At 42.7% G+C, this 24,662-nt stretch overlaps 2 protein-coding genes across 11 annotated transcripts in view; both read right to left on the reverse strand.

Annotated features, from left to right (window-relative positions):
- Positions 1 to 7,473, reverse strand: part of LOC110537357 (cGMP-dependent 3',5'-cyclic phosphodiesterase) — a 33,450-nt gene extending 25,977 nt beyond the window's left edge. Inside the window, exons 1-2 of the mRNA XM_036937337.2 lie at positions 7,258 to 7,473; positions 3,292 to 3,355 (exon numbers count right to left, since the gene is read on the reverse strand). Coding sequence (XP_036793232.1) covers positions 3,292 to 3,355; positions 7,258 to 7,328 — 135 coding nt within the window. The 5' untranslated portion in view covers positions 7,329 to 7,473. The remainder of the gene's footprint in view (positions 1 to 3,291; positions 3,356 to 7,257) is intronic.
- A 673-nt stretch (positions 7,474 to 8,146) lies between these two features.
- On the reverse strand, positions 8,147 to 22,163 carry LOC110537358 (arf-GAP with Rho-GAP domain, ANK repeat and PH domain-containing protein 1). 10 transcript variants are annotated; one of them, XR_016484991.1, is made up of 29 exons: positions 21,873 to 22,163; positions 21,684 to 21,713; positions 21,398 to 21,483; positions 21,112 to 21,246; positions 20,945 to 21,014; positions 20,711 to 20,831; positions 20,394 to 20,575; positions 20,173 to 20,279; positions 19,894 to 20,093; positions 19,141 to 19,226; positions 18,744 to 18,923; positions 15,313 to 15,487; positions 14,505 to 14,630; positions 13,766 to 13,901; positions 13,471 to 13,573; positions 13,172 to 13,367; positions 12,704 to 12,925; positions 12,337 to 12,552; positions 11,480 to 11,585; positions 11,101 to 11,248; positions 10,886 to 10,963; positions 10,635 to 10,755; positions 10,387 to 10,504; positions 10,102 to 10,215; positions 9,712 to 9,842; positions 9,522 to 9,604; positions 9,337 to 9,387; positions 9,145 to 9,208; positions 8,147 to 9,053 (listed from the first exon to the last, which is right to left on the reverse strand). XR_016484991.1 is itself a non-coding variant. In XM_021623327.3 (29 exons), the coding sequence occupies exons 1-29, from the start codon at positions 21,879 to 21,881 to the stop codon at positions 9,009 to 9,011; spliced, it is 3,393 nt and encodes a 1,130-aa protein (XP_021479002.3). In that variant the 5' UTR covers positions 21,882 to 22,163; the 3' UTR covers positions 8,147 to 9,008. The 10 variants fall into 10 exon arrangements, 2 of the variants coding, with proteins under 2 accessions (XP_021479002.3, XP_021479001.3); XR_002475612.3 differs by having other exon boundaries at positions 9,712 to 9,845; XR_016484994.1 differs by having other exon boundaries at positions 10,635 to 10,709; positions 12,281 to 12,552.
- Positions 22,164 to 24,662: the final 2,499 nt, after the last annotated feature.

Genomic DNA, 24,662 nt, shown 5'->3' on the forward strand with positions numbered 1-24,662 from the left:
AATAAAGTTGATGAGCTCAGGGCAAGGGTTTCTTTCCAGAGAGACATCAGGGATTGTAACATTCTCTGTTTTACGGAAACATGGCTCTCTCAGGATATACTGTCGGAGCCTGTCCAGCCATTTGGATTCTCAGTTCATCGTGCCGACAGGAATAAACGCCTCTCTGGGGGTGTATGTTTCATGATTAACGACTCATGGTGTAATTGTGATAACATACAGGAACTCTTGTTAGGTACTTTTGTTCACCCTACCTAGAATACCTCACAATCAAATGCCGACCGTATTATCGCCCAAGAGAATTCTCTTAGATTATAGTCACAGCCGTGTATATCCCCCCTCAAGCCAATACCACGACAGCCCTCAAGGAACTTCACTGGGCTTTATGCAAACTGGAAACATTATATCCTGAGGCTGCATTTATTGTAGCTGAGGATTTTAACAAAGCAAATTTGAGAAAAGGGATGCCTAAATTGTATCAGCATATCGACTGTAGTACTGCTAAAACACTCAACCACAGTTATTCAAACTTACGGGATGCGAGGCCCTCCCTCGCCCTTCTTTTGGAAAATCTGACCACCACTCCATTTTGCTCCTCCCTACCTATAGGCAGACACTCAAACAGGAAGTACGCGTGCTAATGACTGTTCAATGCTGGTCTGACCAATCGGAATCCACGCTTCAAGATTGTTTTGATCACGAGGACTGGGATATGTTCCGGGTAGCTTCTGAGAATAATATTCACGAATACACTGAGACGGTGACTGAGTTTATCAGGAAGTGTATAGGAGATGTTGTAACCACTGTGACTATTAAAACCTAGCCTAACCAGAAACTGTGGACAGATAGCAGCATTTGTGCAAAACCGTTTTTAACCATGGCAAAGTGACTAGGAATATGGCAGAATGCAAATAGAGTAATCATTCCCTCTGCAAGGCAATCAAACAGGTAACACATCAGTATAGAGACAAAGTGGAGTCGCAATTCAACTCAGACACGAGACGTACGTGGCAGGGTCTACAGACAACCACGGACTACAAAAGGAAAACCAGCCACGTCGCGGACACCGACATCTTGCTTCCGGACATGCTAAACACCTTCTTTGCCCCTTTGAGGATAACACAGTGCCACTGACGCAGCCCGCTACCAAGGACTGTGGGCTCTCCTTCTCCGTGGCCGAGTTGAGTAAGACATTTAAAATTGTTAACCCTTGCAGGGCTGCCGGCCCAGACGGCATCCCTAGCCGCGTCCTGGCTGGTGTGTTTACGGACATATTCAATCTCTCCCTATCGCAGTCTGATGCCCCACATGCTTCAAGATGTCAACCATTGTTCCTGTACCCAATAATGCAATGGTAACTGAATTAAATGACTATCGCCCCGTAGCACTTACTTCTGTCATCATAAAGTGCTTTGAGAGGCTAGTCAAGGATCATATCACCTCCACCTTACCTGTCACCCTAGACTCGTTTCAATTTGCTTACCACCCCAAAAGGTCCACAGACGATGCAATTGCCATCACACTGCACACTGCCCTATCCCATCTGGACAAGAGGAATACCTATGTAAGAATGCAGTTCATTGACTACAGCTCAACATTCAACACCATAGTACCCTCCAAGCTCATCATTAAGCTTGAGGCCCTGGGTCTGAACCCCACCCTGTGCAATTGGACGAGCTGCATCAAACACTCAAACTGGACAGTTTAATCTCAATCTCTTCATTCAAAGACTCAATCATGGACACTCTTACTGACAGTTGTGGCTGCTTTGTGTGATGTATTGCTGTCTCTACCTTCTTGACCTTTGTGCTGTTGACTGTGCCCAATAATGTTTGTACCATGTTTTGTGCTGCTACCATGTTGTTGTTATGTTTTGTTGCCACCATGCTGTGTTGTCATGTGTTGCTGCCTTGCTATGTGTTTGTCTTAGGTCTCTCTTTATGTGGTGTTGTGTTGTCTCTCTTGTTGTGATGTGTTTTGTCTTATATTTACAGTTGAATTCGGAAGTTTACATACACCGTAGCCAAATACGTAAAAACCTTGAACATGCCTATATATAGACAAGGACCTGTCCTCCTGCAGCTTTGGAGCCTGTGATTTGTGTGAGGGTCCAACAAGATTTTTTTGTGAATCCTCCTACAACGAAAATAGCATCAGAGGGCCAAAGAAGGTGATTTGGCAGGGGATTCCAAAATATTAATGTTCCCCTTCTGCCTGGCTTCCATCACAGGTGACTGTTAACAGGTGACTACGTTAACAGGTGTTCAGCGTGCTCTATCTCCCTCCTTTCATCACATAAATACACAGACAAAGACACAGATACACACATATACACTCCACGTTGCCATCAGTAAAGCATGAACCATTTGACCAACCGGCACAGCCAACTAACAGCCAATCCAGAAGCATCTACAAATCAGCTGAGCATTGAACATGTAAATACCTCCAACTCTGAACATGAGGGAACCATCTCTCTTTCACAGGGATTTGCTCACTACTGCATGTCAAATGATTCCAGCTGAAATGTGACTGACAGCTGTCTCTATGGTGTCCGATCATACAGTATCTCACAGACACACAAGCCAGTCCTATAGTTCTTAGAGTGCAGACACATGCAGTGGTGGTAAAGTACTTAAGTACAAATACTTGAAAGAACTACTTAAGTAGTTTTTTTGTGGTATCTGTACTTTACTATTTATATTTTTGACAACTTTTAGTTTTACTCCACTACATTCCTAAATAAATGAATATATGTTTTACTCCATACATTTTCTATGACACCCAAAGGTACTTGTTACATTTTGAATGCTTAGCAGGACGGGACAATGGTCCAATCCACGCACTTATCAAGAGAACATCCCTGATCATCCGTACAACCTCTGATCTGGCAGACTCACTAAACACAAATGCTTCGTTTGTAAATTATGTTGGAGTGTTGGAGTGCTCCCCTGGCAATCCGTACATTTAAAAAGCATGAAAATCTTTGTCAGGTTTGCTTAATATAGGGAAATAATTTGTACTTTTACTTTTGATACTTACGTATATTTTAGCAATTGCATGTACTTTTGATACTTAAGTATATTTCAAACCAAATACTTTTAGACTTTTACTCAAGTGGTATTTTACTGGGTGACTTTCACTTTTACTTGAGTCATTTTCTATTAAAGTGTCTTTACTTTTACTCAAGTTTGACAATGGATACTTTTTCAGCTACTGGACACGTGGCAGGAGGCTGGAACACTTTTTACTGGGGCTAGAAGAAGGAAGATAAGGGAAAGGAGAGCAGAGTCTTACCTGTACGGAGTTTGAATATGGCCCTCTCTCCTCCACCGGCGGGAACACCTGCCGTCCCCCTCCCCTGAAGAAGCGAAAGAGGGCAATAAGAACCCCCTGCAGCATACCTGTGTTTCTATAGCGCCCTCCTCTCCCTCCTCTCCCTCTTTATCACTTTCTTTATCTCTATGTTTCGTTTTCTATTTGTCTCTCTCTGTCTTTCAGCCACTAATCCTACGTCTCTATCAGTCTCCTTGGCTCTCTTCCTCTAACACTCTCCTGGTTGTCAGTGGAGACAGAGTCTCAGTACATAAACAAGCCTACCCATATCTACACATGCTCCAGGCTTCTCACTCTCTCCTTTTCCCTCTCTTTCTCTCTCTCAAGTCTCTCTTCAAATCTCCTCCTCCCTAACTCTTTCTCTACTCTGCCCTGCCCCCCTTCTCTCTGGTCCTCTGTAGCTCAATTGGTAAATTATGGATCTTGCAATGCCAGTACAGTGGGTATGATTCCCGGGACCACCCACATGTAAAAATGTTGGCATTCATGTCTGTAATTTGCTTTGGATAAAAGCAACTGGTAAATGGAATATATATTACAGTACTGTGTGTGGTTATTATGTTGTGTGTGCCTGTGTGTACATGTGCATGTGTGCGTGTGTCTGCATGTGTGGTTTGGGCAATCCAGTATCTGCACACTGGTATGGAAACTGCATTTTTGTGTGAGTGTCTGTGAATATCTCCAATGCCATCTCCACCTGCTCCAGAAAAACTGCAGGGCTCCAAAAACAGATAGAGAAGCAAACACGAAATGCCTAGTTTCTCTCTATCTCTCACTCTCACACTCACAGGGATATCGATCTAAGTGCCAACGAGTGAGAGATATTGTTTCAGCCCAGGGTCAGAGAGGCTGGCTCAGTGGGGGTGGGGGTTCCCTTTTTGCAAGCTCCGGTAACACAAGGCTTCATGGAGCAACATTCTATCACATGCACAAGCCTATCAACATATAATAGCACTGTCAGGTTGGTCTGTAGTGTAACCTTACATAGCCTATGGTCATATTTATTTGGGTCATATTTATTTTTTTCTGTTTAAGTTTTAATTAAATTAAGGGATTTATATTTCTATTACAGTCTAATAATCCAGGAGGATGTTATGACATCAATGTGACATGAATAATGGTCCTGTGTAAACATCCCGTTGAAGAGTCATCTCCATTGACACAAGATCCATTTGACTCTGAGTCATATTAGCAACTAAACAGCCATGAAGTGATAGCATATGACTTTCCAGTTAAAAGGTTTTGTTATTGATAGGCTAAAGCTGAACACAGAACATCGGGGGAATCATATGCAACGCAATCTCCTTTGTATGATAATGAGAGCAAAGAACCAAGACCCTGATATCAGAACAGGCCTGTCCCCTGTCAAGAGTTCAAAGCTGCTGCACCTACTGAAAAGCACAGCAAAGAAAACACCCATAAATACATCAGCAGGTGCATTTAGCATAATTGTGAAATAAGACACAGATAATAACACAAAGGAAACTTCATAGGCTTGTGTGATTCTATTAGTTGTGAATAAAATAAACATAATCTCTCTTCAAGCAGAAAAACCTAATTATATCTGAATGCTTTTTTTATCATGTACATAATTATACTGAATCAATTACCCCTGAATGAGAGCTGACTGGCAGAGAGTTAATAAAAATATTCACTTGAGCATGTAATAGGCAATTTATTGACATGACCAAACATGAGTTATACAAATGGTACAAATTATTATAAATAATAAGAAAACTATTTTTTAACAAATGTTAAGACCTCAGTCTATTTTTTCCTTCATAAAGCCTTTAAAGATTCATGACACCACCAGGAAGATGTTCCCTCTTTGGTTTCTAATCTAGTTCCATGATGGACCACCGAAAAAGTTTTTCTAGAACATGTTGTACCAGTAATTGGCATGCAAGTCTTCTCATTGCAAGAGAACCACTTCCATTAAACGTAGAAGAATTATTCAGTCTATGTCAGAAGGTAATTAAATGACAGACCAGTCAGCAACATCTAAAGGTCTGCAAGATGGGAAGTGAAAAAAGCTGCACTAAAATGTGAGATTCCATAATGAATGTAGAATTTTTGTGTCAAATATGCAGGTTGACATTTGTTGTCACGAGTTTTGCCCTGGAGGCTGAGCGGTTTCTGCTCGATGGGCCAGCTGCAAAGTCAAAATTGGCTTTATTGTAAAAATGTACGAAAACAAAAATATATATTTTTGGTCTTAATTTAAGGTTAGGGTTAGGTATTACCTCCCTAACCTTACTACATTTGCACACACTGTGCATAGATTTTTCTATGGTGTTATTGACTGTATGTTTGTTAATCCCATGTGTAACTCTGTGTTGTTGTTTTTGTCGCACTGCTTTACGGTGTCTTGGCCAGGTCGCAGTTGTAAATGGAAACTTGTTCTCAACTGTCCTACCTGGTTAAATAAAGGTGAAAAAAAAAAAAAAATGACATTCAGCCGTGTGGTTAAAGTTAGGGTTAAAAACCGATTGTATGACTTTGTGGCTGTGCCAGCTAGTGATCACTCTGCAGAGCTGCCTGCGGTACATGAGTCATCTTAATGCCAATCTGCGTCAAATATGAGCAGGTTATGGTAATGTGTGAAGCTTAATGGGGGTAGTGATTTAAGAACTGGGGGTGAATGGAGTGCATGGTTGTTACTAGGGTGACTGAGCCTCTTCAACAGCCCTGAGTTCCTAATGTAAAGCAATTACCCACGCAGCCTCACAGCTAATGACAGACAGCTGAAAAATAAAAGGATATTAGAAAGCCCTTTTATTGAGCGAGAGGCACTTAGCCCCACAAGAGCACCAATAAAACTTTATGGGAGATTGAGAGTGGTGGGGGGTCTAATGTGCTGTAGCTACACACAACATGCCAGAAATCCTTTCCTAAACCCTTTGTTACATCAAAATGACGATATAAACCTGGGAGAATTATAATGGGGTGGCAGGTAACCTAGTGGTTAGAGAGTTGGGCCAGTAACCGAAAGGTTGCTGGATCGAATCCCCGAGCTGACAAGGTAAGAATCTGTCGTTCTGCCCCTGAACAAGGCAGTTAACCAACTGTTCCCTGGTAGGCCGTCATTGTAAATAAGAATTTGTTCTTAACTGGCTTGACTAGTTACATTTAAAAATAATAATAATAATAGAATGTGGGAAAACATTGAAATTGGGAACAGCAGGTGTGTGTGATCTGGTGTGTTAACCTATGTGTTTTTAATGAAAGGCAGAGGTAGGCAATGGGCTAGCATGATGGTGAATGGAAACAACGTTGTGTGGATGATTCATGTTGGTGCTTGTTCTCATTTACCACAGGCACTTCATTTGCTTTAATAAACAATCAAAGTCTTGAAATGTTTTTATTTATGACAAAAATGGACTGTGATTGCCATTCAAATAGTCTAGACTCTAGATACAGCGGCAGTGTGAAGAGACAACCTACTACAGTGTTTTAGGCAAGCCATTTTTGCAAACACATCCATATCAAAGGCTACAATAAACAATTTACCATCAGAGATCTAGGGTGTAGAAATAATCTACTTCTCTACCTCTTCAGACTTTTTTTTTTATTTTGAAGGAGAAATGATCAAACACTGACAGGCCTTTTATTTCTATGCTTCTTCTACAGTAGAAGTGGATTTATTAAATCGGTAATGTTTTGCTTTGATCAACCAACCAAGTCAAAGAGGATTTTTAATGGCCACAGCATCCTGACCTCAGACATAAAAGGAACGGTGGGATAATGATTTTAAGAAACACAAAAACCATACACATTGTATTTCAAAGACAAATTCAACTTTGAATTATACACAATGATATCAACATTTCATTATCACAATCAGGTACTCAGATAATGATGTATAATCAACATATTCTGTTGTACTTCAGACACAACCACCCAGCGCATCAACATGTATAAACTTACATCTCTGCTGTTGTCGATGGCTGGAACTGCTGACTACGGCACAAGAAGGAGTTTCCACATGCCTGGCCCATCGCTGTCACCTGTCAGTCACAGTCCCAAACAGCTGGAACAGGGCCCCGTCTTCACAGCTCTAACCCCAGTCCACCCTCTCAGTACAGCGGAATGCTGTTATGGTGTCTATCTGAGCAGCAGCATCTCTGCAGCTCGTGAAGAGGAGATGGGTCGTTCCACAAAAAGAGTGGCATTTGCATCCCTTTGATATTTGAAGTAGAAATTGTGCACCAATATGTAGTGTTTATAGCTTGGTATGTATGAAATGAAAGGCCTTTTAAAGATGTTCTCTCTAACGTTTGTAACATTTCAGCCAGTAGTTTGGAAAGTGGTGCTCAGAGCCGAACGTGCTCTCTGTTATTTTGTGTACTACGCCGTTCATTTCGTGTGATATGTTACACATTTTGCAATTTTGCATGAAATCATATGTATTTTGCAATTTTGTGTGATATGGTACAATAATTTGTGCATTATGCAACACATGTGTTATGCTTAAGATCCCTGAGTGCATCTTCGAATATAGACAACATGAAGAATTCAATCAATCAGATTTTTTTGTATATGAATAAAGACTTACTAAAGTTCTAAAAGTCAGCTTTTTGACAGGTCCCTCTCAGGTCCCTCTCAGGTCCCTCTCAGGTCCCTCTCAGGTCCCTCTCAGGTCCCTCTCAGACATCTAGGAGGATTTTAACCAACTTAACACCAACATCCCAAAAATATTTTTGTTGATGTTGTGAAGACTGCATTCAACTGCCACTCCTTGTTGTACACAACAAGCTTCCATTCCCCCTGTCACAAGGGGAATTCTGGCTTTTTAAAAATGAAATCATCAACCCTGTTACGGTTAACTCTGTTACTTTATTTGAAACGTTATTTAAAACGTGTTTTTTTTATGAAGATGAACATGTGCTCTTCACGACATAATGTTAAAATAAAATACAAATGTTTTTAAAGTTACACTTCTCAAAAACCACCGACTTGGTGGAACGACCCAGATTTAGATACAGAGAGAGAGAGAGAAACCTCTGGGGCTTCGACCAGCCCGGCACTGGATCGATGCTGAATCTGCAATAGCAACTGGATCGGTCTCCTTTCCCTGCCCTGGCTGCTCTAAGGGTGCTGTCTAGCTAGCCGTACAACTCAGATTCCTTTTCATGTTAAGGTTCTGTTAAAGGATGAGCTGATGAAATTAATGAAAGTAATATAAACTGCACATCTCTGTAATGCAACAAGCTGTGGTCTTGAGTAGTGACAGCGTAGAAATCCTGCTCTCCAATCATTACTGACCACCACGGTTACCATAATGACATGAACAGAAAGCACTGTGTCTCATCTTAGATGGCTTTACGACTGCAGCTCTCCAACATGGTCATTATGTCCCCATAAAAGGGAACCTCAAAGTCAACATAGCGTTTAGATTATATGTCTCATGTGCCTCTAATATTATTGTTACTCATTTTTAGAATGGGAGTTTGTTGTTATAGTGTAGTTCTATACTGCCTCCCCTGTTATTACCATAGCTGTGGGTTATAAATAGGTTCAACCAAATATTGACAGAGAAAATATATACTTTGAGGTTATTGATTTGATATACAGTGAAAGCGCATTTCTTTCCAGGAAAGACCTGAAGACTTGAAAACATCTCCAGTAGTAGATGGGATGGGAAAGCAGGATCAGGTTATTTCCCCTTCAGCCTCAGATCAGGAATCTAGCCTGGAAGCTGCTGGCCACAGATCGCCATCATGCTATTAAAATGAATAAATACAAAAAAAAGTGATGAGAAAAGCTAAAGTAGAAAAAAAAGCAGGACATTTTATTTCACAAAAAGATAATTACCTGGAGGCTCATAAAAGTGGCCAGCCACTCGATCAGCTCGTTCTTTGATTCACAGCACAGGTACCTGAGAAGATTGGTAGCGGGCGAGGGTGAGTTAGAGAAGGGCTAGATCTTTACCATGATCCTCAGCAGAGCTTAAGTGCTCTAATTACTACTGTTTAACGATCTTCAGTTGCTACCCAAGATACTCACCATTGCTGTATGTCTCGTACTGCCTTCTCACACACTACAGTCATCCCCCAGCTAGAACACAAGATCATAGAGATCATAAGAAAGGAGAGCAAGGACATGATATGGACAGCTGATATGGACCCAAATGATTTGAAATGGGGGGGTTGCTGGTTAAAGCCCCAAGTGGGACATTCAGAGATTCTCACCATGACGGTGGCTGTAACTTCCTCTTGATACCACAGTAGACCTTCAGAGCGTGGATTTGACACTCCCTCTCAGGCTGAGAACTCTACAAGATGGGCAAACAAGGCTGTTGTTACACAAATACTGCATATACATTACAGGAGTCTCACACTGTCACAGAAACAACACACATCTCCTTCCATCCTCTCTTACCTTCACATCTTTGTACAGCCTTAGAGACAAGCCACTGAGCACACAGAGGCGTCTGCTGAAGGTTCCCTTACCCCTTTGACCTTTTTCTTCACAGAACTTGATCAGGCCGTTTCGGGAGACATCTACCCTGCCTGCTGTGAAAGGGTACATCCAACTCTCATTTACTTTGTACACATTTTCTACCATATCATTAACACATCTCCTTCCCCCTTTTCATTGGACTTTCTCTTCAGTTATCACTGCTTTTTATTTTTTTACAGAATATATGCAATTGTGTAAGTATATTTATGGTATGTACTGGTCATCAAAACTCTATGTAGTAAAGTTGAACTTTGTCGTCAATCCAAAACTGACTATGTAGTCATTCACAACTCATTCAAAATACTGTACCTATGTAGGTGAGAATGGCCTCCATGTAGCAGTTCTTCTTGACCACCAGATGACAGTCTTTACCCAGAGAGAAATAGATAGTCAGCGCTCGCTCTTGATAGTGCAATGGACGCTCTGTTGGGGGAACCAGAGAAGACACCATGTATTTTACCACTAGTTTACAGTTGAGCACCAGCTTTCATTATAACAATGTAAGATATTTCACACATTACCAACAGCTGTCCAACTCCTCAAACATTTAAGAAGAGACTTTGCAACTATAACTGAGGTGTTCTAAACCATTACCTATCTCCTGGCTGTTGTCGACCAGGAAGCAGCTCCAGTAGTCCCCCTGCTGTGGAGGGATGTTCCTGCGTCTCAGGACCTTACATACCAGCTCTTCAGCACTCACTTCCTGAGAGATCTGAGAGAGGGGAGCAGGCAGGGGAGCTTATGATTATCTGGGCACCAAAAAATTGCAGAAGAACACCCTGTACTGTAGCCTATGGATTCTAGAGTCAAAGGTGAAAGGTGAGAGTGCACATGGAGCTGACCTGAACCAGCAGCTCAGAGCCCTCCTCCTTCCTCTCCAGGTAAACCCCGCAGATGGTGAGAGGTGAGGGGCTTCCCTACAGAACAGTATGAAGAGAGAGACGCAGCAGGCCAACAGCCATCCTTAGTCCAGCAAATAGTAAGAGATAGATAGTATAGGTCAAGGAAGTCAGGATTTAATCATTTCAGTTGGGTGGCGAACAGCTGCTGCAAGGGTTCTGAAAATGTCATCATGCCATGGGTGTGTGCTCACCTCCTCTGTGTGTTCCTTCTGTGCTTTGATGACATGCGAGATCATGTCCAGCTGTCTCTGAAACTGCTCTGCATCCACCTGCCACACAGACAGACAAATGTATTCCATCCATCTGATCAGGCCAATTCATTTGTCTTCTTGTGACAACACAGTACATTTCTCTCTCTTTGTCTTCTATAAATCAGTGGTCATCAGTGTGAGACAGACACACTCACATTGAAGATGTCCTGGTAGTTCTGGATGAGATCCTCTACCACCTGTCCTGCGCTGTTATCAGTGCCGTCCATCTGGAAGAGCGTGGGACCAAACACAATGGCCAGGTTGTGCATGTTCATCTGATTCTCATCTGCAAAGCACTGGACGCTTTGGGAACAAAATCGCCAGATTTGTACAACAGCGATGCATGTCTTGAACTTTCAAAGACAAATGAGTCAATTCCTTATATAGAAACTGTATAGAAACTGTTTTTATTCTACTTATATGTGAATAAAGGACAAATGTCCTTTGGGAAAGAGGTCAATTTTTCCAGAATGGAGGTAAAGAAATAAAAAGAGAGGGGAGGACAGACAGACAGAGGTAGAGATTGAGGCATACCAGTAGAGGTGGTTGATGACAGCCCCCAGAGTGGCTCTGTTGACTCGGGGGAGGCTGTGGAGGAGGGCCTGGTACTGGGACACTCTCTCACTCATCTCACTGACAGCTGGTGGACATAGAAGAAGAACACCTACATATTACAGCACAGCACACAACTCCCTATCATGGGGCTACCACTGAATATGTTTACATGCACACACATAATTCTACATTAAACTGATTATGGCAGAAGGCCGAGTATGAAATTTGTCATGTAAACACCTTACTCTGCTTATCTTAATCTTTGTAAGGTCATAATCAAAGTAAGCATACGCCGATTAAAACACCTTGTTTTCTGAGCTATCTGTAGAATTATTAGGACATGTAAACAGCTTAATTGGCGTTCCAGTGGTTTATTTGATCTGGGTATATGCAAGCACCTGGTAGTGCAAACCTCCTCTTATGCACGAGTGAAGTGAGTTCAGAAAAACGTATAAATTGTTTTTACTTACAAACTTTATATGTCTGAACTTATATGTCTGATCAAATAGCCTTTGCAAAAATACCATGGTCACTGTGGTAGAATGTTCATTTTAATTGACGATTTTCTGCATTTATCAAAAGTCCCATCAGAAGCCGGATTTCAGATGTAAACAGGAACGTTTTAAACAAACTATTATATTAACCTGACTTTACACAATAATAACATTATTGTGTGCATGTAACCGTGCTCAATGATACGACTACCAAGACAAGCAGTGAAAAGCAGTGGTGTGGTCATTGTGGTCCACCAGTATTAGAATGAGGGTAGGCCAGACTCACTAGTGGTGTGGTCATTGTGGTCCACCAGTATTAGAATGAGGGTAGGCCAGACTCACTAGTGGTGTGGAGCCATGGCAGAGAGGCCTGATGGCCATTGAAAACCCCCTCTCCCACTTCCCTGAGGAACCTCTTCAGGACGTTTGCCACGTCATCCACCTGGCGCTCCCCTTCATTCAGACGGACCTGCCGGGCGTCATGGCGGAGAAAGAACAGCAGGGCGGCGATCTTGGAGTTCACACCACTCCTCCGATAGATGCCCTCTGACTTCAAACCTGGAAAGGAAATCTCCCATAAAGAAACACATCAACACTGAACCATTAACACAGACTTACAAATACACTGATAATGAAATGAGTGAAGCTAGTAAGAGCTTATCTTTTGTTAGGTATCTGTCCCGACCGATGCCATGCTAGGTCCACCCACCATGCTGTGTGATGTAGCTCATGCAGCGGTCCACGATGACAGGGACGTCTGTGTCAGTGAGCTGCTGCTGGTCCAGGGGGCCATCTCCTCTCCCTGAGCCCTGTTGGAGCCCACTCAGCCAGCCCTGGAAGTCAGGCCTCCTGTCCCCCTCCACACGCAGGCTCCTGCCTCCGTCCACCAGCACCACAGCACCAGCACCAGCACCAGCCTCCTGCTCCATGGCTAAAACAGGGACACAAAACAACATACAGTGTCATGATGACTCTATCTGTCACTATACATGACTCACACTATCTGCATCAGCATGTACATCAACGTAGTAGCTGTTTTATTTTGTTGCAAACAAACAATATAGCACTCTTACATCATTAGTACAACAACACACACTAAAAACTTAAACTTCACAAAACTTCTCCCTCTACAGTACATCCTAATACCTCCACTGTGGCAGTTTCAAGAGTGACTCACAGAGCTCCTTTATTTTGCGCAGGTCGATGTTCTCCACTCGATCTGCTCCGTGGAGGAGTAGGAGCAGTCTGGAGCCCCCCAGGGAGAACCAGCCCAGGAGGGGGCTATGGTGGCTCTGGCCCTCAGTGTAGCTCAACCGACCCACCCTCGCAAAGGGCCAGCACACCAGGTCCTCTGCTGCAGAGGGGACCAGCGCCTGACATGCAATAAGATAAGGCAGTACTATATACACTAGCAAAACTACTAATTACCAGTCTATCATGATACTCAATGAAATCTAGTTTTAAAGAGGTGGTTACCTTGGCGATGGCCTTGATCCACCCTTTCACTTTGTCAGAGGAGTCTTCTCCAAATAGATAGACTCTCCCAGAGTCATGGTACAGTTCAAAGGAATGAGCATAACTGAGCCAGGAAAGGTACAGTGTGGTAAGAAATATATATATCAACATTTTACTAAAGCCTACACTGATAGGGTTTTATAAATTCCCAATTATGCCTAAATGGTATAAATAATGGCATTTGCTACACCCTGGAAAAGTACATGTGATCTGCTCATGTCATTACTGATGGGAGTGAATGAGTTGCCTGTCTTACCCATGTTTCCCTGGGGGATTGACCAACAGACACAGGACATCACTCATTTTCATCCCGCCGCTCTGACTGGAGCTCTTCTCACTCTCATAGTAGCTGAAGTTACCTTGGTTCAGAGAGCACCATCGACGGCTAAAATCTAGAGAAAATACATACATTTAGCTGATGGTAACTGTATTGGCATTAATAACACTTTCCTAAGAGGACTGTCCAAGTTGGTCATTATTTCACCTGACCAATAGACATTCAGATCTAAACAGGGTTGGGGAGTAACTGGAATCTATTTACAAAAAACTGTAGCTGTAATCAGTTATATTACCAGCAAAAATATTGTATTCAGATTACAGATACTTTTGAAAAACTAGATGATTACTTCTTGGATTACTTTAAAATTCAGAATGGATGTTTGCTAAATAAAATTATGACACCTTTCTATTTTCTCAATGAAAAAGGCGGAAGTTTAAGTTTGTTCCGCTAATAGTGAGACCACTATTATGACACGCCAAAAGCATTTGATTGATCCTTTGTGTCTTCTTCTAATGCCTCTTAAGGGAAAAGTAATCAGATTACGTTACTGAGTTTGGGTAACCCAAAAGTTATGTTACTGATTACAATATTGGACCGATAACTAGTAACTGTAACAGATTACATTTAGAAAGTAACCTACCCAACCCTGGATTTAAAGCATGTCCAAACAAATCTCAGAGATTCGAGTTTATACATAGTGCCATGAATCACCCACCTCCTTTTGCTTTGCACTCTGTTACTGGCCGTATTGAAGAAGCGGTCTTGAAGAGATAACCAGTGTGTGAGACGGGGAGAGCAGCCTCTAGGAGTGTGTGATTTCCAGCCCTAGACCCTGGCAGATCTAGAGAGGAAATAAATAGAACTACTGATGGCTCCTATACTGAACAAAACACAGTACAAGTTGAATGTAAAGTTGGAGACGAGGGTTCCCTTTCATATATTTTATTGGAGTTTTTCTTTTTTTAAGTGCAAGACAACACAAAACATGCCACCTGGTGGCAGAAAAGCCACACAGCATCCATAAACAACAAATTCATACAATAGGAGTCAAAACAACACCCACAAACAATTGACAACAAAAACATGGAGCAATAATAATGATAGAGTTGATTCAGGACCTTTACGACACCAGCTACGTTGTGGTCAAGAGCTTCGGTTGCGAAAACTAAATAAAATCAATCCAATTTATTTATACATCAAATGTATTTATAAAGCCCTTCTTACATCAGCTGATGTCACAAAGTGCTGTACAGAAACCCAGCCTAAAACCCCAAAAAGCAAGCAATGCAGGTGTTGAAGCACGGTGGCTAGGAAAAACTCCCTAGAAAGGCCAGAACCTAGGAAAAAACCTAGAGAGGAAGCAGGCTATGAGGGGTGGCCAGTCCTCTTCTGGCTGTGCCGGGTGGAGATTATAACAGAACATGGCCAAGATGAGGGGTGGCCAAAAATAGGTGCATTGTTCCAGACCTGTAAATGCACCCAGAAAAATAGATATAAATGGAGCAGAGAGATGAGACTCCTACCTGTGTTGTGGTTGTGAGTTAAGAACTCCACCTGTAATATCTGTCCATAGTGTTGGGCCACAGACACAGGGCTGGGCAGCTCTGGATCACCTGTATAACAGTTCACATCTGCTCCACAGAACACCAGAGACAGAGTCTCCAACACATCATCCGTCTGAACGGTACTGCACAGAGCCTGAGAGGTAGGCAAGGAGGAGGGAGAGAAAGATAGAGAGGGAGAGAGAGATGAGAGACAGAGGAGAGAGAGAGAGAGAGAGAAAGAGAGAGAGAGAGAGAGAGAGAGAGAGAATCAGAGAGCAGCAAACACGTCTGAACTTTTGAGAGTATGGGATGAAGAGGGAGAGAAAGAGAGAAATATATATACAGTTGAAGTCGTAAGTTTACATACACTTAGGTTAGAGTAATTAAAACTTGTTTTTCAACCACTTCATAAATTTCTTGTCAACAAACTATAGTTTTGGGAAGTTGGTTAGGACATCTACTTTGTTCATGACACAAGTAATTGTTTACAGACAGATTGTTTCACTAATATTTCACTGTATCACAAATCCAGTGGGTCAGAAGTTTACTTACACTAAGTTGACTGTGCCTTTAAACAGCTTGGAAAATTCACGAAAATGATGTCATGGCTTTAGAAGCTTGTGATAGGCTAATTGACATAATTTGAGTCAATTGGGGGTGTACCTGTGAATGTATTTCAAGGCCTACCTTCAAACTCAGTGTCTCTTTGCTTGACATCATGACAAAATCAAAAGAAATCAGCCAAAACCACAGAAAAAAATGGTAGACCTCCACAAGTCTGGTTCATCCTTGGGAGCAATTTCCAAATGCCTGAAGGTAGTATAAACGCCATGGGACCACGCAGCCATCATACCACTCAGGAAGGAGACGCGTTCTGTCTCCTAGAGATGAACGTACTTTGGTGCGAAAAGTGCAAATCAATCCCAGAACAACAGCAATGGACCTTGTGAAGATGCTGGAGGAAACAGGTACAAAAGTATCTATATCCACAGTAAAAGGATTCTTATATCGACATAACCTGAAAGGCCGCTCAGCAAGGAAGAAGCCACTGCTCCAAAACCGCCATTAAAAAAGCCAGACTACGGTTTGCAACTGCACGTGGGAACAAAGATCGTACTTTTTGGAGAAATGTCCTCTGGTCTGATGAAACAAAAATAGAACTGTTTGGCCATAATGACCATCGTTATGTTTGGAGAAAAAAGGGAGAGGCTTGCAAGCCGTAGAACACCATCCCAACCGTGAAGCACGGTGGTGGCAGCATCATGTTGCTTGTGCTTTGCTCCAGGAGGGACTGGTGCACTTCACAAAATAGATGGCTTCATGAGGAAGGAAAATTATGTGGATATATTGAAACAACATCTCAAGACATCAGTCAGGAAGTTAAAGCTTGGTAGCAAATGGGTCTTCCAAATTAACAATGACCCCAAGCATACTTCCAAAGTTGTGGCAAAATGGCTTAAGGACAACAAAGTCAAGGTATTGGAGTGGCCATCACAAAGCCCTGACCTCAATCTCATAGAAAAATTGTGGGCAAGGAGGCCTATAAAATTGTGGGCAAATTGCGAGCAAGGAGGCCTATAAACCTGACTCAGTTACACCAGCTCTGTCGAGAGGAATGGGCCAAAATTCCCCCAACTTATTGTGGAAGGCTACCCGAAACGTTTGACCCAAGTTAAACAATTTAAAGGCAATGCTACCAAATACTAATTGAGTGTATATAAACTTCGGACCCACTGGGAATGTGATGAAAGAAATCAAATCAAATCAAAATCAAATGTATTTATATAGCCCTTCGTACATCAGCGTATATCTCAAAGTGTTGTACAGAAACCCAGCCTAAAACCCCAAACAGCAAGCAATGCAGGTGTAGAAGCACGGTGGCTAGGAAAAACTCCCTAGAAAGGCCAAAACCTAGGAAGAAACCTAGAGAGGAACCAGGCTATGTGGGGTGGCCTGTCCTCTTCTGGCTGTGCCGGGTGGAGATTATAACAGAACATGGCCAAGATGTTCAAATGTTCATAAATGACCAGCATGGTCAAATAATAATAATCACAGGCAGAACAGTTGAATCTGGAGCAGCAGCACGGCCAGGTGGACTGGGGACAGCAAGGAGTCATCATGTCGGGTAGTCCTGACATGGACTAAATAAAAGCTGAAATAAATTATTATTCTGACATTTCACATTCTTAAAATAAGGTAGTAGTCAGAGACCTGGCCGGGTGGTGCCAGAATAACAACCTATCCCTCAACGTAACCAAGACTAAGGAGATGATTGTGGACTCTCATCAACGGGGCTGTAGTGGAGCAGGTTGAGAGCTTCAAGTTCCTTGGTGTCCATCAACAACACACTAAAAGGTTCCAAACACACCTTGACAGTCGTGAACAGGGCACAACAAAGCCTTTTCCCCCTCAGGAAACAAAAATTATTTGGCATGGGTCCTGAGAACCTCAAAAGGTTCTACAGCTGCAATATCGAGAGCATCACTGCCTGGTACGGCAATTGCTGGTCCTCTGACCTCAAGGCACTACAGAGGGTAGTGCAAACGGCCCAGTACATCATTGGGCTAAGCTGCCTGCCATCCAGGACCTCTACACCAGGCAGTGTCAGAGGAAGACCCTAAAAACTGTCAAAGACCCCAGCCACAGACTGTTCTCTCTACTACCACATGGCAAACGGTGCCCGAGTGCCAAGTCTAGGACAAAAATGCTTCTCAACAGTTTTTACCCCCAAGCCATAAGACTCCTGAACAGGTAATCAAATGGCTACCCAGACTATCTGCATTGTGCCCTCCCAACCCCTATTTTACGCTGCTGCTACTCTCTGTTTATCATATATGCATAGTCACTTTAACTATACATTCATGTACATACAACCTCAATTGGCCCAACCAACCAGTGCTCCCGCACATTGGCTAACTGGGCTGTCTGCATTCTGTCCTGCCACCCACCATCCTCCAACCCCTCTTTTACACTGCTGCTACTCTCTGCTCATCATATATGCATGGTCACTTTAATCATATCTACATGTACATACTACCTCAATCAGCCTGACTAACCGGTGTCTGTATGTAGCCCCGCTACTTTTAAAGCCTCGCTACTATATATAGCCTGTCTTTTTACTGTTGTTTATTTCTTTACTTACCCATTGTTCACCTAATACCTTTTTTGCGCTATTGGTTAGAGCCTGTAAGTAAGCATTTCACTGTAAGGTCTAAACCTGTTGTATTCGGCGCACGTGACAATTTAACTTTGATTTGATTTGATCCTAACTGACCTAAAACAGGGAATTTTTATTAGGATTAAATGTCAGAAATTGTGAAAAAGTTTAAGTTGTACGTAAACTTCCGACTTCAACTGTATATAGGGAGCGGGGGAGAAAAGTGATATTTGACAGTATGTGTGTGTCTCACTTTGTTGAGGGCCTCCTGTTGGCCAAACAGAGCATGGTAGCGGCGATATTTCCCCTGACAGTACTTAGCAGAGACAAAGCGCTGGCGCTTCTCACTATCACTTGATGGTTGGAGCGCCTCGCTTGGTGGCGTGTTAGCTGCCCAGAACAGGTTTACCCTGTTGTTACCTAACAGGAACACCTGGTGAACAGGGAGTGGCATTAGAACCTTGATCTGAAAGATGTATCCCTTTATTGACAAGGTGAGCTATGAGAGAGTTCTTCTTTTCAAAGGAAAACATGTAAATTAATGCAAATATATAAAAAGAGGAACCATAGTGTGAGGAACATAAACAGAGGAAGACCACATATGGGTGGTGAGGATGAGGTTCCTAATAGAAAACTCATTAGAAACCTACCTGAATAAGGTTATCAGTCCACACCTTTTCATCCATTCTCAGACTGCGAACTTTGGACACACTCTGGCCCAGACCCCTGTGCACGCCTAAACCACAGAGAGATGTCAGAATTTGATGTCAATGTCCTCTCCCAGGCACTGTTATCCAATGGAAATGTATGTGCACTGTACCAATGTGGTACAACTTATTGACCTGAAATATTTATTTATCAAATTCTATTTTATTTGTCACATGGGCTGAATAGAACGGGTGCAGACTTCACTGTGATAGGCTTGCTTACGATCTCTTCTCAACGAAGCAGTTAAAAAAAACTATTGTAACACAAGAGGAATAAAATGCACAAGGATGGGGCTATATACAGGGAGTACCAGTACCAGATCAATGTGCAGAAGTACAAGGTATTTGAGGTAGATATGTACATGAAGGGTAAAGGGACTAAACATCAGGATAGATAATAATAAGAGTAAAATGGAGAACAGAGTAGCAGCAGGATATAATTAGCGTAGAAGTGTGTGTGTGTATGTGTGTGTGTGTGCGAGCGTGTATGCGTATGTGTTTGTGTTATGTCGGCATGCGTGTGTGTGTGTGTGTGTGTGAAAGTAGTGTATGTGGATGTGTGTGTGTTTTTGTGTGAGAGTGTCAGTGTAGTGTGTGTGACTGAGTGTGTAATCTGATCACTATAGAAACTGATCAATGCTCTTGACCATTCACTCTCTGAGTTTGGACTGCCATCTAGGCAAGGTTCTTCTGTACCTGCACAGCACTTGCAAAGGACCACACAGAGGTTGACAGAGGCCCAGTCTGGATGGGGGGCGCCACAGTCTGCACAGCGCTGGTTGGCCTCCACAGCCCAGATCTTCTGGGCCACCACATCGCTGGACAGAGAGCGACTGACACAGTCCTGCAGGGCCTCCACCCACTGATCCCTCTGCTGCGCCGACTCGGCCAGGAAACTAACCAAACAGAACAGGGGTCACAGAGTGTTCACTGTGGGATGACATTAAAGGGTCATAGGTCAGAGGTCAGTCTCACCTGAATGTTCTGTAGAAGGTGGTGAGGTTGAAGGACCGTTTGTCTGTGCTCTTCACAGTACCCACATTCATCTCAATGTAGGTGATGCCAACACCCTGGCTGTGCTCCTGATGACAGAGAACATCACAGGTTTTTAAGCATAACTGACTCCAAAGGACTTTCTTTCATGAACATTTCATTTTATTTATTTCAGGACAAAAGCATTCACCATGGATACACACCTCAGCGTTCCCGTAGAGGAAGACCCTGTCAGCACAGATGACTACATAGACCTTGGAGCGCAGTCCATTCATCTCCAGGTATCCTTGTTTACTAATAAGAGAGTTCATAAGGGACATCTCCATGCTGCTACGACGCTGCTGAATAGTTTCTTTCAGTACTGACACCCATTCCTCCCTGACAGCTGAAAACACACACACACACACACACACACACACACACACACACATAGATTGCACATAGATTGCACACAGATTGCACACACAAAGTATTCATATTTCCTCATTGTGATCATTGTTACTTTAGGCTGAACACTTACTGTTGTTTTCAGCACGGAACAAGAAAGTCCTGTTCCTTGTCACCACCTCAAACTTCTGCTCTCCAACGTTAAGCACTTCAGTGACAAACCGTATGGCTATGATCCGCTTTGAGTAGACCTCCTGAGGAATAAGGAGAGAAGGAGTGAGAAGGGGAGGGTCTAATAAGTAAGGTATTTCACAGTATACACTCTGATCTGTGACACTATGTGTGGGTCTATAGAAGACGTCTGAACCTTCTCATTTTGAAAGTATCGCAGGTACTGTGCATCCAACATCACCCAACGCTTCTGAAAAATAAGGCTCCTGCAGATAAAACAGAGATTACTTACACATGCACACACACACATGCATGAACAAACATACAAATGCACGCACGCACGCATGCACCTCTCTCTCTTACCCCTGAGGTGGGGTCTTGTCCAGCCAGCCCATCTTGATAACAGGAGTGTGGTGAAGATCAGAGTCTCCGAGGTCGTATGATCGTGACAGTGTGCAGGCAAGATAGATACTGTCTTCATCAACCGATGATGTTCTCCTGAGAACAGAGATACACACAAAAGTAGCAAGGACATCACCTTATCTCATCACGTTTTCTCCCGTTTCTAGTCAAGTATAATATAACCAAAACATGCAATCGAGGGGAATCACACACAACTCACAGGCAAACCAGTTCAAAAGAAACGCACCTGCTTGCTTCAATGTCTTCACACTCAACCTCCTCCATACTAAACTGACTGCGGAAGCAGTTCTGCATGGCTCGCAATGAATCCTCCTATGGTCCAGAATACAAAATGCTAACAATGTATCAAAATGTCATCTTTTATACTTCAATGACTGTGTACAAAAATAACTCTGGCACGTGTACGATCACTAACATAAACACCCATCAGTCAGTCACTCTAAACATCTGTAATCCCACAAAAATAAGAGACAAATGTAGTACCTAAACATCCACACAGATGCATAACGTACCTGGTCTGCCATGACATCTGAGACGAATAACTGAAGCCAAAGGATTACAGTTAATAAATAGTTTCTCTGTTATGTCGGGAAATGTACAGCTGCGTCACGTTCCAATGAAAAACCACACCATCCAACAGAGCGTCAGACCTCACAACTGATGGTAAGGAAGTAAATTAATACAGTAACTTCATACAGTACCTCATTCATGTTTTCTCAGAGTCTGAGATTAGTTCACATTGGTAAACTGACGGGGTTCGAGTAAGAAATGGGCACTGTCATCTGGCAACCTGCTTGGGATTGCGAGCCCCATCCGTCTGACAATGTTCCTCTTATCACAGCAGGTATATACAGGATGTGGGCTTAGTAAACTGCTGTCAGAGAGACTGATGTTCCTCATGAAACTGCAATCACCCTGAACAAACAGCCTCTGTCTGAGATTTACAGCAGCTTCTCTAATGGCACAAGGCCACAGGCATATGAGTAAGGTATGAGAGAGAGAGAGAGAGAGAGAGAGAGAGAGAGAGAGAGAGAGAGAGAGAGAGAGAGAGAGAGAGAGAGAGAGAGAGAGAGAGAAATCATTGCCCAATAGAGGGAACAAGGTCCCACAAAATATAATATGAGCATAGAGCATAGACTCTATGGCCAGACTCACAGATGGCAGCCTTTGTGATCAGAATGCTTGAAATAAATATTGATGGTATCACAAATACATATCATAAATAAGATTATTCTGTGCCCTGTCACGCAATAAAGTTATGTTGTAGTATGTAACACTAGGAAAGGCTGACCAGACGTTCAAAAGTCAAATCATCGTGTTTACTAGTAAACATTTGGCTGGATTAGCCAGCTAATAGTGGAAGTAAACAAACCATATAGTGCATATATGGGAAGTACACCGATGTTACCTGAGAGGCGGACAGTAACCAGGTTACCATCCAAACGTGTTATGCCTGTAAAGTACATGTTACAACAGGCCTGATTTGTCAGTACATTTCCAAACGTTGACTAAACAAAATACGCTAGAAAAGGTGGGATTTTTTCCTGCGCTCTAAAAATGAGGGGTTCAACAAGAGTTCTTCTAAGATCCTCAAAGTTCTCCAAAGAACCTTAGGGTTCTTGGCACTGAAAATGGCCTCTAAAAGCTATTCTAAGAACCCCATAGGAGGTGGGGTTCATCGAGAAACCTCCTTAGTTGGTGGGGGTTCTTGCAGGAACCTAACTGCCCAACTGAAACGTTTGGATTTGAAAGGGCAGCAGGTGCAGGCACTTAACTGAAAAATGTAAAGATCTCCTCAATTTAAGGTAATGGTTGTCCCTTGTATGATCTACATTGATATTGTTTTATGATGATACCGTTTATCTTTTGTGCAAATCTTTCTAAAATAGAAAATGGACACAATTCAATGGATATGAATCAACAAAGAGGTAAGAATGTGTAGGCTATAAGATATGTTGAAGGCTAGCTGTGTTGGGTGCAGATGACTGAACTGGAGGTATACAACATGGTATGTCAATATGCATTGGTATGTTATGCTGATCACATGTACCATCCTCCTCCCTTACCTCTTCAATGAATATTCCATAGGCCTCTACATTATGGACAAGGTATGTGTATGAAAACCATTATCAACACCATTTTTTTTCATTCACATTCACCTCAAATACCAAGGTATAAATTATGTCGTGCATGTTTTGTTAATCATCTGTATAATTATATTTCAAATCAAATCAAAGTATTTGTCACGTGCGCTGAATACAACCTTACAGTGAAATGCTTGCTTACAGGCTCTAACCAATGGTGCAAAAAAGGTATTAGGTGAACAATAGGCAAGTAAAGAAATAAAACAACAGTAAAAAGACAGGCTATATACAGTAGCGAGGCTATAAAAGTAGCGAGGCTACATACAGACACCGGTAAGTCAGGCTGATTGAGGTAGTATGTACATGTAGATATGTTTAAAGTGACCATGCAGAGTGTAGCAGTAGCGTAAAAGAGGGGATGGTGGGTGGTGGGTGGCGGGACACAATGCATATAGCCCGGTTAGCCAATGTGCGGGAGCACTGGTTGGTCGGCCCAATTGAGGTAGTATGTACATGAATGTATAGTTAAAGTGACTATGCATATATGATAAACAGAGAGTAGCAGCAGCGTAAAAATAGGGATTGGGGGTGGGCACACAATGCAAATTGTCCGGGTAGCCATTTGATTACCTGTTCAGGAGTCTTATGGCTTGGGTCTTTCTCTGATACCGCCTGGTGTAGAGGTCCTGGATGGCAGGCAGCTTAACCCCAGTGATGTACTGGGCCATACGTACTACCCTCTGTAGTGCCTTGCAGTCAGAGGCAACTGGTTGCATCACTGCCTGGTACGACAATTGCTCGGCCTCTGACTGCAAGGCACTACAGAGGGTAGTACGTATGGCCCAGTACATCACTGGGGCTAAGCTGCCTGCCATCCAGGACCTCTACACCAGGCGGTGTCAGAGAAAGACCCCAGCCACCCCAGTCATAGACTGTTCTCTCTACTACCACATGGCAACCCTAACCCTAACCGGAGCGCCAAGTGTAGGACAAAAAGGCTTCTCAACAGTTTTTACCCCCAAGCCATAAGACTCCTGAACAGGTAATCAAATGGCTACCCGGACAATTTGCATTGTGTGCCCACCCCCAATCCCTATTTTTACGCTGCTGCTACTCTCCCATTTTTGGGGGATTCCCAGACTTCACCCTCCCTACACCTCTGATGAATATAACAGGAAACCTGTGATCACCATGCACTGCAAAATCATTGTGGCTATGGATACGGAGAACATCATCACATTAACATCAACAGGCCAGAGGATAAATCCATTGGACTTGGGGCTCTGCTGGGATTGACCTCATTTAGATTGTATTTAGACATTGTGTTATATGTGCATTATTCATTATAATAATAATAGGGAAGAGGGTGTTGTTCAAAAATGAACCCAAAAGGTTCTTCAATGATCC

Source organism: Oncorhynchus mykiss, chromosome 12, assembly GCF_057628025.1.
Source record: "Oncorhynchus mykiss isolate SJ-2025 chromosome 12, ASM5762802v1, whole genome shotgun sequence".
NCBI classification, from domain to species: Eukaryota; Metazoa; Chordata; class Actinopteri; order Salmoniformes; family Salmonidae; genus Oncorhynchus; species Oncorhynchus mykiss.